Source organism: Schistocerca cancellata, chromosome 9 (genome assembly GCF_023864275.1).
Source record: "Schistocerca cancellata isolate TAMUIC-IGC-003103 chromosome 9, iqSchCanc2.1, whole genome shotgun sequence".
Classification (NCBI taxonomy): Eukaryota; Metazoa; Arthropoda; class Insecta; order Orthoptera; family Acrididae; genus Schistocerca; species Schistocerca cancellata.
In genome coordinates, this window is record NC_064634.1 from 406942355 (window position 1) to 406959042 (window position 16688).

General features: G+C 39.4%; 1 protein-coding gene across 1 annotated transcript in view; it reads right to left on the reverse strand.

Annotated features, from left to right (window-relative positions):
* The window catches only part of LOC126101455 (ankyrin repeat domain-containing protein 50), a 148791-nt gene that overhangs the window by 25890 nt on the left and 106213 nt on the right, over window positions 1-16688 (reverse strand). Inside the window, exons 19-20 of the mRNA XM_049912108.1 lie at window positions 15124-15380; window positions 5914-6066 (exon numbers count right to left, since the gene is read on the reverse strand). Coding sequence (XP_049768065.1) covers window positions 5914-6066; window positions 15124-15380 — 410 coding nt within the window. The remainder of the gene's footprint in view (window positions 1-5913; window positions 6067-15123; window positions 15381-16688) is intronic.

Sequence of the window (16688 nt, forward strand, 5' to 3'; positions counted from 1 at the left end):
AGAACTTGCATTTCTATTGTTAAACTTCAACCATGACACATTATTCCCCACATGTCACGGCTATACTGCATGGTTCTGATACTGACTTACCTACTTAGAGAAGGCTACACATCATGGTTATGGTAAAGTGAACATAAACAGCTTCAAGATTGGCGCTGCATCATTATTCACTACAAATGCAACGGCTGAAACATGAATGTGTGGTGATGTTGGGGAAGGCTGATATTGTAAAGGTACAAAAGGGCATATTTTTGAGATAGTGTGAAGAAAAAGAGTGCACAGAAATTATTGGATGGAAAGTAAATGTCTACAGATCCAATTCTGATGTTGTTTCAGTGACTCACTCGTCAAAAATGAAATCCAAGTTAGGACTGAATAAGGATGGGGCAGAAATTTCAGCTAGACTTTTGAAAGGAAAATCCTGACATCTGCCTACAAATAATGCACGCAAAACTAAATCTGGATGGTTGCCCAGAGGTCCTTAGTTATAAAATGGGAGATACATGTTACATTTGGTATAGGCAATCAACAGCCATAGAATGAACAGTAGCCAATTCACATGGAACCACAACAATCATATACCAAAGAAGCTACAGCTAGCCACAAGACCTAACTTATTTTTTAATACATTGTGCCAAACTTTCAATGATAATATTCTTGAATGGAGTAGTTGTTGTGTATGATAAGCAAGTCCTAACTTTACTGGATGTACACCGTACACATAATTTCTCATGTAGAAAGGAGAATCTTTATTATCTGAATTTTAACAAAGCTGTAAAGAAACTTTTTAACTTATAGAGGGATCGGAGCTCACTGCAGCTTACAATATCACCATTTCATATGCATTAAATTTAGTGATGTGTAAACTACAATTCTGAGTGATCTCACAATCAGATACATATACAGGGTGGTCCATCTCACAAAATAAGCATCAAATGAAAAAAACTACAAAGAACGAAACCCGTCTAGCCTGAAGGGGGAAACCAGATGGCGCTATGGTCGGCCCGCTAGATGGTGCTGCCATACGTCAAACAGATATCAACTGTGTTTTTTAAAATAGGAACCCCCATCTTTAATTACATATTCATGTAGTAGGTAAAGAAATATGAATGTTTTAGTTGGACCACTTTTTTTGCTTTGTGATAGATGGCACTGTAATAATCACAAACGTATAAGTACATGGTATCACGTAACATTCTGCCAATGCGGACGGTATTTGCTTCGTGATACATTACCCGTGTTAAAATGGACCGTTTACCAATTGCGGAAAAGGTCGATATCGTGTTGATGTATGGCTATTGTGATCAAAATGCCCAACGGGCATGTGCTGTGTATGCTGCTTGAAGTCCTGGATGACATCATCCAAGTGTCTGGACCGTTCATCAGATAGTTACGTTATTTAAGGAAACAGGAAGTTTTCAGCCTCATGTGAAATGGCATGGCAATCTAAATGGTGCAATGTATGCTGATTTCCTACGTAATGTTCTACCGATGTTACTACAAGATGTTTCACTGCATAACAGAATGGTGATGTACTTCCAACATGATGGATGTGATGTCCGGCACATAGCTCACGTGTGGTTGAAGTGGTATTGAATAGCATATTTCATGACAGGTGGATTGGTCGTCAAAGCACCCTACCATGGCCCACACGTTCACTGGATCTGACGTCCCCGGATTTTTTTCTGTGGGGAAAGTTGAAGGATATTGGCTATCGTGATCCAACGACAGCACCTGACAACATGCGTCAGCACATTATCAATGCATGTGCGAATATTATGGAAGGTGAACTACTCGCTGTTTAAAGGAATGTCATTACACGTATTGCCAAATGCATTGAGGTTGAGGGACATCATTTTGAGCATTTATTGCATTAATATTGCATTAATGTGGTATTTACAGGTAATCATGCTGTAACAGCATGTGTTCTCAGAAATAATAAGTTCACAAAGGTACACATTTCACACTGGAAAAACCGAAATAAAATGTTCACACATACCTATGTTCTGTATTTTAATTTAAAAAAACCTATCTGTTACCAACTGTTCGTCTAAAATTGTGAGCAATATGTTTGTGACTATTACAGCACCATCTATCACAAAGCGAAAAAAGTGGTCCAACTAAAACATTAATATTTATTTACGTACTACACGAATATGTAATAAAAATGGGGGTTCCTATAAAAAAAAAAACGCAGTTGATATCCATTTGACCTATGGCAGTGCCATCTAGCGGGCCAACCATAGCCCCATCTGGTTTCCCCCTTCAAGCTAGACAAGTTTTGTTCTTTGTAGGTTTTTTGTTTGACATTTCGTGAGATATTCTGCCCAGTCACGATCAATGGACCACCCTGTATAAGATGACTGAAAAAGGAAAAAATGGGGTTCAGAGTATCAATGGCCTATTATTTCACAGAGAATTGACTGACATCACATCCGATGCCTAGAAACGTAAGGAATTAAGCCATTTTACAGTTATCATCAGGAACCAACTATTAATGTAACTGTCTCCCATCTCATTATATCAACACAATTCCCCTAATTGAGGAGACATTTTCTGATTGCTGTAATATATTTAGAGGAGTCATTTTGTTGAGGCTTGACAACAATTACGTACTTTTCCCTGTGATTTTTGTTAAAGAATGAAAACATAGTCCCTATTACATGTGATGTTCACTTAGAGATGTACTAAAACTAATCTTTCCTCATCTAGATACATTCAGATTGGAATATTTATCATAAGAATAGGTTAGTTACCAATCACCACAGCATATTTACTGATTTAAGGAATTCATTAATATGTAGTGAAGTTATCATGGATCTCGAATGTCATTTAATCTTGGTGAAATTGAACATCAAATGTGAGTCAAGGTGGTAATCACATGCTTTTACAGACTGCCTGTATGGTGCAATGTATGCTGATTTCCTACGTAATGTTCTACCGATGTTACTACAAGATGTTTCACTGCATGACTGAGGCTCTGTAGTGGTAGAGTACTTCAGAGAGAACTTGCAGAATTTTATCAATAAGTTTCTTGATCATAGGGGTGACTTCTACCTGCCAGATATTGATTTGGAGAGTTAAGCTATCAAAGCTGGTGCCAGAGACAGGGATTCATGTAACATGATTCTAATGTCTTGTCTGAAAATTACTGCAAGGAGGTAGTTAGAGAACCAATTGGTGAAGGTAACATCTTGAATCCCATAGTAACAAACAGATCTGGAAAATTCTCAAATCAGTTAATGCCGAGGAGGGTATTAGTATTCATACAGTATCTATGACTACAGGTGTTACAAGGAATGTTAACAAAGGAAGGGAAATATTATTGTTTAGCAAAAATGACAGGATACAAATTGCAGGGTATCTGAGTAGGCAAAATCAAATACTTCAGTACCAAGGATGAAAGTGTGGAGGACAAATGGAAAAAATACAAAAGCTTCATTCAAAACACCTTAGACAAATGTGTTGCAAGCAATGTGTCAAGGGATGGGAAGACCCACCATGGTTCATGAGCCATGTTACGGATCTGCTATGTAAACAAAAGAGAGATTATCACAGATTCAAGAGAAATCAAAACTTAGTTCCCAAACAAAAGCCCAGCAAAGCAAAAATAATCATAAGGAAAACAATGAAAGATGCATTTAACGACTTTGAGAGTAAAATATTGTCAACTGATCTGTCTCAAAACCTTGAGAAATATTTGTCGTATGTAAAATAAGTAAGCAATTTGAAATCATCTGACCAGCCACTCAGTGAACATAATAGAACTGAAAGGGAAAATGGCAGCCATAAGGCTGAACTACTGAATTTGGTTTTCCAAAATTATTTCACTGGAGGAGATCGTAATACAGACCCACCTTTCAACTATCATACGACCTTCAAAATGGCAGATATTGAGATAGCAGATCATGGAATAGAAAAACATCTACAGTTGCTTTGGAGTGAAAATACATCAAAGACATCAGGACAGTTTACCACTGGTCACTTGAGCAACAAAGGGTACTTAGTGATTTGGGAAAAAAAAATCTGTTTTAGAATTGTGGAACTTGTTTAACACACACATCTTACGATGATCCTTACTTAAAAACAACAATTTCCTCTAGTAAAATTCAACACATATTCTGCTGACAGACATCTTGTAAAACTCAGCTCATGCTGTTCCTCCACGAGATCCACAACACAGCAGATGTTGGCCGTCAAGTTGATGACATGTCCTCAACTTCAAGCAGACAGTTGGCAGGGTCCAGCACCATCATTTAGTGAAAAAATAAAATCTGACTGAGTATCGGACCAGATTTGTAATTCGCTTCAAGACTTCCTTGCAGATAGAACTCAACATGTCTTAATGGAGCAAAATCAACAGATGTAAAGACAATTTCTGGAATACTCAAGGATGTGTGACAGTACCATTACTGTTTACATTGTATATAAATGATCTAATAGAAGGCATTAGAAGCTCTTTTGGACTGTTCGCAGATGACACAGTTATCTATACAAAGGTACCAATGCCAGAAGACAGTAATGACTTGCAGAAGGACCTACAGAGGATTGATGAACAGTCAATGGACTGGCAGTTGACCCTGAATGTAAATAAATGTAACACATTGTGCATTCATAGGAAAATAAGTCCACTAATGTATAACTACTCTATTGATGACAAATTGCTGGAAATAGTAACCATCACAAAAATCTAGGAGCACTTATAAAGAGCAACTTTAAGTGCAATGGCTGCATAAACCTAATTATAGGAACAGCATGTGCCAGACAGATTCACAAGAAGAATCTTAAGAAATTTAATCCCACCACTAAAGAGTGTCTTACAAGGTGCTTGTTCAACCACTTCTTGAGTACTGTTCAACAGTCTGAGACACTTACCAGGTAACACTGATAGAAGAGAGAGATAAATCCAAAAAAAGAGAGGAGAGTTTCATCATAGGGTCATTTAACCAGCACAAGAGCATTACTGAGACACTCAAATAACTCCAAGTGTAGATGCTACAAGAGAGCAATTGTTCATTGTGGAGAGGTTTACTACTTAAATTTTGACAGAATATGCTTCAGAAAGCTTTGAACACATTACTTACTCCCACATACATCTGCTGTGTTGGGGATCTGATGGAAGAACAGTGTGAATCCATGTTGAATTTTATAAAGGGAATTATTGTTTTTAAATATCGTCATAATACATGAGCTTGGAATGAGTTCCGTAATTCTATAACAGATTGAAGTCAATGATAATGGCGTACAATTATATGCATCTCCTACGACCCTTAGACAAAAAAGGGAATGAATTGCTTTTTTTTTTCCTGTCACTATGTACCCCTTGTTGCTCCAGAGACCAATGATAAATTGCTGCTAGAAGGGGAGCACGTTCTTTCTCATGATCTCTATAAAATCTTACAGGTATGTTATCTGGTCCTGATGCCTTTCCACTGCAAAGCAGCTGTTGTTGTTTTTTCATTCCATGATCTGCTATCTCAGTATCTGCCATTTCGAGGCTTCCCAACAGTCATTCTTACCACAAGAAAATCACAAGTGGAAAATAAAATGGGAGGGGAGGGGAGGGGAGGGGAGGGGAAGGGACGGTACGGGAGGAGTGGAGATTAGTCAGTCTGTCAGTGATACCAGAAGTATCCTCTGTCACATACTGTCAGGTGGCATACAGAGTGGAGATGTAGATAAACACAAATGTGCAGAATTTATGGCTACTAGCAACATGGCTGTGCCATCTTCTCCACAAGGAAAAAGAGATACAGTGTCCACACCACCACTCCAATATGATGCAACTGCAGCACACCCATGTGGGGTGGGTGGCCCAGCCTCAAGCATTGTACACTTCCTACTCAGGCATCTACAGGCCAGCTACGACCATAACAGTCCTGAGTAGTAGCTCCATCATTACATGCAACTTACCCGCCACCAAACTTGGAATTTGTGCATTCAGATGCAACCTGAGGTGACAGAAGACCTGGAGGTCCTCGACCCTCAGTACTTGAGCTGTTACCAAGAATTATCCTCATGTGCGTGTCACGTGCAAAGTGCGAATCTGCCATTAGGGATGCAGTCCTGTAAAGCAAAGTTGTGTTGCTGTGTAGGATATGAGCGTACAGCACACACTGAATTGCAGATAGAATCAAGAGTACATATGAAACCAATGCTGATCAAACTACACTGCTAAGTATCTGTCATCATAACACGCAGTGTTATCTGTGAAACTGTTGTGCTGTAAGGAGGGTGATATAGCTGAAAAACTATAACTAAAAACATATTTTTAAACATATGTATGTGTGTTTTATCAAATATAGTCTTCAGGTTGATTTTTCACTGACACACACACACACACACACACACACACACACACACACACACACACAGGCGCGCGCACATGCACGCAGTGAAGTCAGTCAGCTCAATCTGAAAATGACAGATGTATCTGTCGAAATACTAGCATAATAACTGAAGTTCCTATGACATTAGGCTTGCTTTGTAAGAAATTCGAAAAAACAAGTCCTGCTTAGGGAAGACAAACTTCAAAGACAACACAATATTCCACAAATCACCAACACTGACTACAGGATCCTATGCTTACACTGCATGGTTCCAAGACTGATTTACCTACTTAGAGGAGCCTACACATCATGGTTTTGGTGAAGTGAATATACACAGTTCCAAGACTGGGGCTACATCATTATTCACAATGAATGTAATAGCTGAAACATAAATGTATGGTGATGTTGGAGGAGGTTGATGTCATAAAGGTACAAAAGAAAAGATTTTTTATAATGTAAACAAAAAGAGTATATACAGAGTGAAGTGAAATTCACGCACTCGGGCTTCGCAGTGCGTCTCCTCACATGCCAGCGATAAAAAAATGTCTCTTGCAAAATTTCATCAATCAAGTGCATCCGGCAGAAAAAGGACATTACAGAGTGGCAATCTGGCAACACTGTAATCACATGTACGGTAACTAGCTTTGTTAGCACATCGTAGTTGTGCTGCAGTTGGTGCAGAGGATAGAGTTTTGGGTCAGCATGCAGGAGGTCGTGGGTTCGATCCTGTATTAGGGCACAATTTTTTTTATTTTCTTATTTCATTCTGACATTTCATACTGTAATATACGCCGTTTCTTATGTCACATGTATCCTAAATTTACAACATTTTGTAACTCTGAACGTAAAAAATACGTGATTAGACAAATAAGAAATACAACTGAAGCAAATGACCTGTCTTAGGACAGAATAACTACAAAAATAATATCAATTTCGAGATGCTAAAGACACACCTGTTCCATGTAATGCACATTACCCCTCTAACAGAGATTGTTCTGCATGATTGATATGGACATCGCTAATTGTGAAATGTCCTGTTTTGAATTACACTGTGTCCCTCAAGGTAATAGACATGACGTTTCCACAATCCCATCGATATAATAATAATAATAATAACAATGCATTGAAATATGTACTAAACAGCATGCGGTTACCAGACTCGTGTTTAAAGGCATGGGACCATGGTGGTATCACATACAAATAGTAACCAAGTTTGGACATTATTCACAAAGCACATTGGTAGTCCTACTGGTAACATTAAGGCCCTAACCAAATGTATGGAATAATAATTGCTACTAATCTCTGGGACCATTGGAGGAGGATACAAAGAAAACAGGTTTCACGTCTACTGGGTGAGGTAATTGTGAAAATCCATGACATGAAAAGCACTTCTTTCAAAGCTGACCAATCTTCCATTTCTTCGATTGTAGTATGTAAGTGCAAGTGTTTCCTAGAGGACCCGCTGCAATCGCTGTTGACGATTAAGATGCCAAATACCGAACCACCTACACTACATTTACCAAATAAAAAACATAGGCCTCAACCCAGGATCGAACCATCGAACTGCTGCATGCTAACCCAGAACTCTATCCATTGCACCAACTGTACATCACAATGAACATGTGCTGACAGAGGTAGTTACCATACAAGTGATTACAGTGTTGCCAGATTGCCACTCTTTTACGTCCTTTTTCTGCTGGATGTATTCGCCAGCCGAAATTTTGAGAGAGACATTTTATTATTACTGGCAAGTGAGTTGTTGCGCTGCGAAGCCCGAGTGTGTGAATTTCGCTTCACCCTGTATATAGGAAACTATATATATATATACAAGGTGTATATGGGGACAAGGAAAAAAAATTCCCAGATTATTCCCGGATTTCTCCCGGATATCCCGTTTAAAAAATATGCTTTTTCCCGGCCGAAAATACACTTTTTCTGTGCTAAGTGTCAGTAGGTTTTCCGTAGATTTTCCCTTGGAACTGTAAAACTTATCAATCCTTTGAATGGTTAACGTTTTATACAATCGCGTAGAACTTCACGGAAAAAAAAGATGGGGCAGAGAAGTTTTGGAGAGACTTTTAATAAAAAAGGAGAGAAGTTTTGGAAAGACCTTTGATTTGCAGCAACATATACGTTGCATATTTTCATATTACAAAAGTATAAATTCGAATTGCACCAAACACAGCGCGTTAGTTTCCGGAGCGTTGAAACCGAGGTTGCGATGTCCTTTTGTAAGCGAGTCATTTCTCAAGCCACGAGATCTCACCAGCCGATGTCAGCAGCTATTCAGAGCATAGGACACATGTTATAGTCAGCCAATAGCAAGATCACTGGTTACATGCGAACACACAAGAGGAAAAGTTAACGGTTTAAGCAAAGCTTTCACATCTAATACTGATCTTTTTTGCGTGTGTTATACTTTAAGACACATCACACAAATGTGCCAGTAAATTTAAAATTATGACATAAATGTCTCGGCTCAAAATTTTTGTAAGTGGCTGGTCCTCAGAAAGTTCAGTTTCGAATGCTCCGCTATTTAGAAATCCATCCCACTTTCTCACACGTAAGATAATTCATCTTGCATTAAAAAAGAATTTACTTTGAAAGTAACGCTTTTCTAACCACCGTTCGCAATACTATCCGGAGACTGTTAGAATTAGTTTCTATTTACCAGTTGCCAGAGAGCGCCAGAAAACAGGCATTAGTGTGTGTGTGCAACTACAGTGGTGTAGGAAGCCCGCATGTTCGTGTGTATAAAGCACTAAGAGAGCTTACATTAGACAATAAAAGAAACAGGTTATCAGAGGATACTCCAAAGAGCATTGGAATTTCGTAAACCATACTGAAATGCATAATTCAGCTTGAAGTGCAAATTGCCTTTTTCACGATTCACAATGAAGTAGGTCCCATCTGATATTAAGCTTTTCAGTGTGGTTTTTGGGATGTAAATTTTCTTGGAGTACCAGTACTCTACGATCTCATTTTTGGTTCTTTATTATGGCATAATGCCATACACAGCAGACGATTATAATGTGCACTTGAAATTCAGCGAACAGTTGGAACTAGCCAATACTGTAGAATGAAACACTTCGTTTCAAATAAAATTACTGCCTCAGCAGAGAGATTAATAAAGCCAAATTTCTTTAGCAAACTTGCAAGAATAACTTTATTGTTCTGCAAGGCGATTAATGGTTGACTGCTACTAACTTGGAAATAAAATAAAATTGGAAAACTGAAATTAATAATATATTTTTGTCCTCCATAATTATGTGAATGTGTTTTAATTCACTTGATAGCTCCCGGCCACAGAAATCCATTTTGTTTTCATTTGACGTGGGAGCTGTACACGAAGAGAAGCAGCGAAATCACTTAACGTAAACACGGGTCATGTGGAGACTAGCCCCCTCCCCACTACAACTCAGACAACTCTGTGCAAGTGAGAATCTGGCAGCTAGGGTGTGGGAGAAAATTTTTTCTCGTTTGCATCTGGCTGCTTGCTGCTACTACCGATACAGCTAACAGCCAAACTTAAAGTAGCGGGAGAAGGTACTGCTTGTACGCGAGTCAAATGCGCATGCGCAACAGACCGCTGGCAACTGGTCAAACGAACCTAATGTGAACAGTTGTGACGTCATGCTCATAGCAAGCAGTTTATTGTTCCGAAGAATTACAGTCTGCGCCCTACGGCCTTTGACATATTTTTGCTATTTGCAGACGCTTGTGCATGCACAGTGTTTTGTTGTTGTAAATTACACATTTCCTTTGACACTAAAGTTTTATTTTTTTCCCTCTCGTTTATATTTTATTCCTGCAGTATCATTCTCCAGTAGCATGATACAATAACATTCTTTGCTAGAAAATCAATTCTGCAATCAAAATTACAAAAATTTAACTAAGAGCTAAAACAATGAAAAATTCCCGAAATTCCGAAAAATTCCCGGGTTTTTCCCGGTTTTCTCCCTGATGAAAAAATTCCCGGGTTTTTCCCGGATTTCCTGGTTGTCCCGGGTCGTATACACCCTGTATATAGGAAAATACATATATATGAGAAGATCAAACAATGGAAAATCCAGGATGGAATGTAAGAATGGCAGTGTGGTTTCAGTTGCCTGAGACTGCAGTTGTGTGTGAGAGTTTCTTTTGCATGTGCACTTGTGTGTGTGTGTGTGTGTGTGTGTGTGTGTGTGTGTGTTGGGGGGTGAGGTGTGGGGGGTGGAAGGGGTGCATACACATTTGTGTGTCTATTGTTGACAAAGGCCAATGGCCGAAAGCTTTAACTGTGACAGTCATTTTGTTGTGCCTCTCTGCGACTCAGCATCTCTCCAATATTGGAAGGAAAAGAAATTAATTATGTCAAATTTTAATGGCAGTTAGTGATTCACACATTAGAAATGAAATCCAACTTAGGATTGGATAAGGGTGGGGAAGGAATTTCTACCAGACTTTTGAAAGGAGAATCCTGACATCTGCCTACAAATAATGTGGGAAAACCTAAATCTGTATGGTTGGGCAGAAGTCCTTAGTCATAAAATGACAGGTACATGTTAGTCTCTGCATGGCCAATCAACAGCCATAGAATAAACAGTGGCCAATTCATATGGATGCACAACAATTACTAAAGAAGCTACTAGCCACAAGATCTTACTTATTTCTTAATACACTGTGCCAAATTTTCAATGATAATGTTGGAGTTGTTATCATGTATGACAGGCATGTCCTAACTTTACTGGATGGATATTGTATGCATCATTTCTCATATAGGAAGCAGAATCTTTACTATCTTAATTTTCACAAAGCAGACGGGAAATTTTTTAACTCATGGAGGGATTGGAGCTCACTACAGCTTACAATATTAGCATTTCATATGTATTAAATTTAGTGATGTGTAAATTCCAGTTTAGAAGAGCACACAATCAGAATCTATGCAAGATGACTGAAAAGGAAAAAAAATTGTTTTATATAATCAATGGCCTATTATTTCATAGTAAATTGATCCACATCACATGAGATGCCTAGAACCTTAGAGAATTAAGCCATTTCACAGCTATCACCAAGAACAAATTATTAACATAACTGTGTCATTCCCATTACATCAACACAAGTCCATTTATTGAGGAGACATTTCCCGATAGCCATAATATTTACAGGAATCATTTTATTGAGTCTTGACCACAATTATACATTTTTCTCTATGACTGTTTCTTGAAGAATGAAGACATAGTCCCTCTAACATATGGTGCTCACGTAGAGATCTACTAAAACTCTATCTAGATAAATTCAGATTGGAATATTTGTCATAACAATAGGTTAGTCACCAATGACAGTGGCATACTTATTGCAGTAAAGAATTTTATAATATCTATTGACGTGATCACGGATCCTACCTATCATTTAATCTGGGTGAAGTTAAGCATCAAAGGTGGGTTAAAATTGGAACTCAAATGCTTTTGAAGACCTCCTGTGTCTGGCACTGTAGTGGTGGAGCGCTTCAGAGAGAACTTGCAGATTTTTTGTAGATAAGTTTCCTCATTGTGCTATTGATATAGAGGTAACTTCAACCTGCCAGGTATAGATTGGGAGTGTCATGTTATCAAAGCTGGTGCCAGAGACAAGCATGATTCTTAATGTCTTGTCCAAAAATTACTTCAAGCAGGTAGTCAGAGAATCAATTTTTGAAGGTAATGCCTTACGTCCCCTAGCAACAAGCAGGTCTGAATGTTCTCAAATCAGTTAATGCAGAGGAGGGTGTCAGTGTTCATAAGGCTCTGATATCATCTATGACTACAGCTGTTACAAGCAATGTTAAGAAAGATAGAACAATGATTTTAACCATTATTGTTACATTCCTTCCTGGATTTTCGATTGAGAAAAATAATTTTGTTCAACAAGAGTGACAGGATACAAACTGCAGGGTGTCTGAGTACACAATATCAAATATTCAGTGCTGAGGATAAGGAAGTGCAGCACAAATACAAAAAATTCAAAAGTATCATTCAATACACCTTATAAAAGTGTAAACCAAGTTCATGCCATTTTCCTGGACTTCAGGAAGGCACTGGACACTGTCCTGCACTCCCATTTAAGTGAAAAAATAAAAGCTTACCGAATATTGCACCATATTTGTGAAACTTCCTGGCAGATTAAAACTTTGTGCCAGACCGAGACTTGAACTCGGGACCTTTGCCTTTCGTGGGAGTGCTCTACCATCTGAGCTACCCAAGCACGACTCACGCCCCGTCATCACAGCTTTACTTCCGCCAGTACCTTGTCTCCTACTTTCCAAATTTCACAGAAGCTCTCCTGTGAACATTGCATAACTAGCACTCCTGCAAGGTTCGCAGGAGAGCTTCTGTGAAATTTGGAAAGTAGGAGACAAGGTACTGGTGGAAGTAAAGCTGTGAGGATGGGGCGTGAGTCATGCTTGGGTAGCTCAGACAGTAGAGCACTTGCCCACAAAAGGCAAATGTCCCGAGTTCGAGTCTCGGTCCAGCACACAGTTTTAATCTGCCAGGCAGTTTCTTTTCAGCACACACTCTGCTGCAGAGTGAAAATGTTGTTCTGACACCATATTTGTGACTGGATTCCAGACTTCCTTTTAGAGAGAATTCAACATGTCACTCTTAACAGAAAAAAATTGACAGATCTAAAAGCAATTACCAGAAATCCCCAACAATGTGTGATGGGATCATTACTGTTTACAACATATATAAATGATCTAGTAGAATGGATTGATGAACAGTCCATGGACTGACAGTTGATGCTAAATAAATATAAAATGTTGTGCATTCATAGGAAAAGAAATACACTACTGTATAACTACTTTATTGATGACAATGTGCTGGAAACAGTAACAGTCACAAAATATTTAGGAGTATTTATCCAAAGTGACTTAAAAGTGAAGAGGCCCTATAAAACTAGTAGCTAGAAAACCAGGTCCCAGAAAGATTCACAGGAAGAATCTTAAGGGAATTCAATGCAACCCCTAAAGAAGTGACTTACGAGGTGCTTGTTCATCCACTTCTTGAGTACTGTTCATCAGTCTGAGATCCTTACTACGTAGAACTGTTAGAAGAGAGAGAGATAATATCCAAGAAAGGGACAAAAGTTTCACCACTGGATCGTTTAGTCCCGGGGTGTTGAACCTTTTATCTTACCTGGGGCACACTGCAAGAAGACTAGTATTTTTGGGCTGCACATAGTAAACTTAACACTAATGATAACCACTGCTGAGAGAGAGAGAGAGAGAGAGAGAGAGAGAGAGAGAGAGAGAGAGAGAGAGAATCTTCATGTGGTGAGAGTTTCAAATTGAAAATATTCAATCTGTTGTAACTTTATATAAATAGAAGTTTATGGATTTTTTAACCATTCATGTGGATGCTCACTTCTTGGGGCACACTGAAACTTGCTCTGGGCTGCATGTTGCCCACAGATCATGGGTTGAACGCCTCTGGTGTAGCCCATGTGAGAGCATTACGGAGATGCTCAACAAACTCCAGTTGTGACACTACCAAGAGAGGCACTGTGCTCCATGGAGAGGTTTGCTATTGAAATTTCAAGAGCATACTTTCTAAGAATATTTGGACAACATATTACTTCCTCCCACATACATCTCATAAGATGATGACAATAAAAAATTCAAGAAATAGAACTACTGCAGAGGCCTACCAATCATCATTCTACCCACGCAATGTTAACAAATGGAACAGGGAAGGGGGGGGGGGGGGGGGGGGATCAGTTAGTGGTACCAGAAATACCCTGTCACACACCATCTGGTGGCTTGCAGAATATTGATGTAGATGGAGGTAAACACCAATGTGCAGGATTTTTGGCTACAAGCTAGATGGCTCCACTATCTTCTCCACAAGGAAGAAAGGATGTGGTGTCTGCATCTCTACTCCAATATGACTAACTGCAGCCCACCCATGTACAGTGGGTGGTCCAGCATCAGACATTGTCCACTTTCTGCTCAGGCATCTACAGGCGATCTACAACCTCAACAGGCGAGCTATAACCTCAACAGTCCAGAGCAGCAAGGAAGCAACAATGAATACAACACAGCTAGCTATCAACAGGAACTTGGGACGCCACCAGCGCAGTCACTGCTCTCACTATCTGTCAACATTCCCAGCCAGTGTGGGACTATCCCCCATCACACTGTACACCTCTGCCATGGCAGTACTTCAGCCAGTGCACAGCCTCTGATATGCCACTCATCATTAGGAATTATGCCAAGCAATTATGCTGACTGCTCCATGGATTCTCAGTCAGTGGACACTCCTGATCAGGGTAAACCTCCACCAACCTAAGAAGTCATCTCTCGATGGATCCTGACTCGCAGACCTAAGCTTCATTCTATGTCTCAATGTGCTACAGTTTTACCTTGCACCTTCCACACAGTGGCTTGATAGGATTAGCTCATCCTGTAAATCACATCAGGGCTGTACCATTACCTGTAGTATTATTTCTTCTTGTAATTGCATCAAGAACGAATGAGTTGTTATTTCCAATCTACTGGGCTGCCATTATTTCTGTGTGCACTTTCACAACTCAATCACACAGATACTTCACAATGCAACACAGAGAATGAATTCAGAAAACCATGTCTGTTTTGTTTATCATTTCACTCCCAGACATGCTGTGCTTACAAAAAATGTTACATGAAGCTAAAAGAGTGAGCTATTTGCCTGCTCTTGTGCTTCTATTATTACAGATACATATCCTACAAATTAAATTGAAGTTTGAGAATCAGCAAAGACAACATAACAGAACATATTTAAAAATGCACAGTGCTTACGTCGTGAGCAGGCCTCCCTTGTGCAGCCCTGTCTGCTGCTGCTGAAGCGGCAACTGCTGGTGCTGTGGTGCAAGAGCTGCGGGGTTCAAGGCAAGGGGAGAGCTAGGCACCGCCACGTCACTCAGAGGCGAATGGGGCGGTGAAGCGTAGATTGGGCTCTGGGGCTCCGACTGCAGTGGTGACAGCAGCCGGCTCAGTGGGCGGGTTCTCGTACCCCTCGAACACTGTTGTAGTTGTTGCGTGAATGACAGTACAGCCTGCAAGGATGACCATGCACCATTGTAAGTGATTACATTCATGTTCGCACTATGTTGCTTTTTAAAATATATTAAGACAGTTGATAATAACAACAACATTTAATATGAAGGCTAAATCTTTCTGCCACACATGGTAACAATATTTATTTTGAGATGGGCTTTAAGGCTTTTGAGGCAATCCTTGGGTGGCAACTAAAATAATTGTCTATAAATTATGCAGCACACAAAGAAGCATAGTAGATAAAATAGAAGTTGTTGGTCAGCACTGTCATAATTATGTAACTTACATAAATGCATGCATAAATTAAACAATGGAGACTCCATGTAGGAATATCAACATGTAGGAAATGACAGATTGCTGCTTCCTGCAAAGAAGACATGTCAAATGCCTTAATAGTGCCTGTCTGTAATTTGATGTGTCTTCTTTATGGTAAGTAGCAATCTGCCTTTTCCAACAATTAAGTTAAGATCCTAGAACATCTAATTTCTTATCATTAGTGTGGCTTTCCATAAGATCATCATCAATAAATGTTAAATTAGTTTTTTTGTGAACTATAGGTTCTCACTCATTCAGGAAACCCAACTGCCACTAGTTGACAACCTATGGGCACCGATCAACAAAGACTGAGACTAATTTTTTCCTGTTGCTTCCATGATAGTTTCCTGTCAGTACTGTGAATATTTCTAAAGAGATGATTTTTATGTATAAATGTCCATAGGTGGCAGCACTCTTATCAGTACATTGGTAGTAAAGTGCTAATTTGTAGACACTTTTTGCATTTCACATACCAAACAATGGAGGTGACACAAGATGAATAGTACGGTGCAGTAAAATTGTGTGTTCATTTAAACTTTGCAGCCACTGATACTTACAGAAAGCTGCAGCAAGCATCTGCGGAGATGCACTACGTTGTGCAACAGTATTTAGGTGGTTCAAGGACTTCAAAGAAGGCTGACTTGTCTGTGTTAATTAATGTGGGCCTGGTGTTTTGGCTTTTGCTTTGACTGAAGTCCCCATCAACACAGCTGCTGTGACTGTCTGTGAGGATCAGTGAATAACATTATGTAACATCAGTGAAGTATTGAGAAGTGTCTTTACAATTCTGCATGATCATCTCTGTATGACCCCAGTTTGTGCCCATTGGGTGCCACTCCTGTTGACTCAAGAACAGAAGGCTATGTGAATGGAGACAAGCCATGTGGTGCTGTGCCTCTGCAACATCTCTTTTATGCATTTCTGGAATCAGTTATCACAGGTGACACTCACGACTGCATCATTATGATCTGAAGGAAAACAAGCCAGCACAG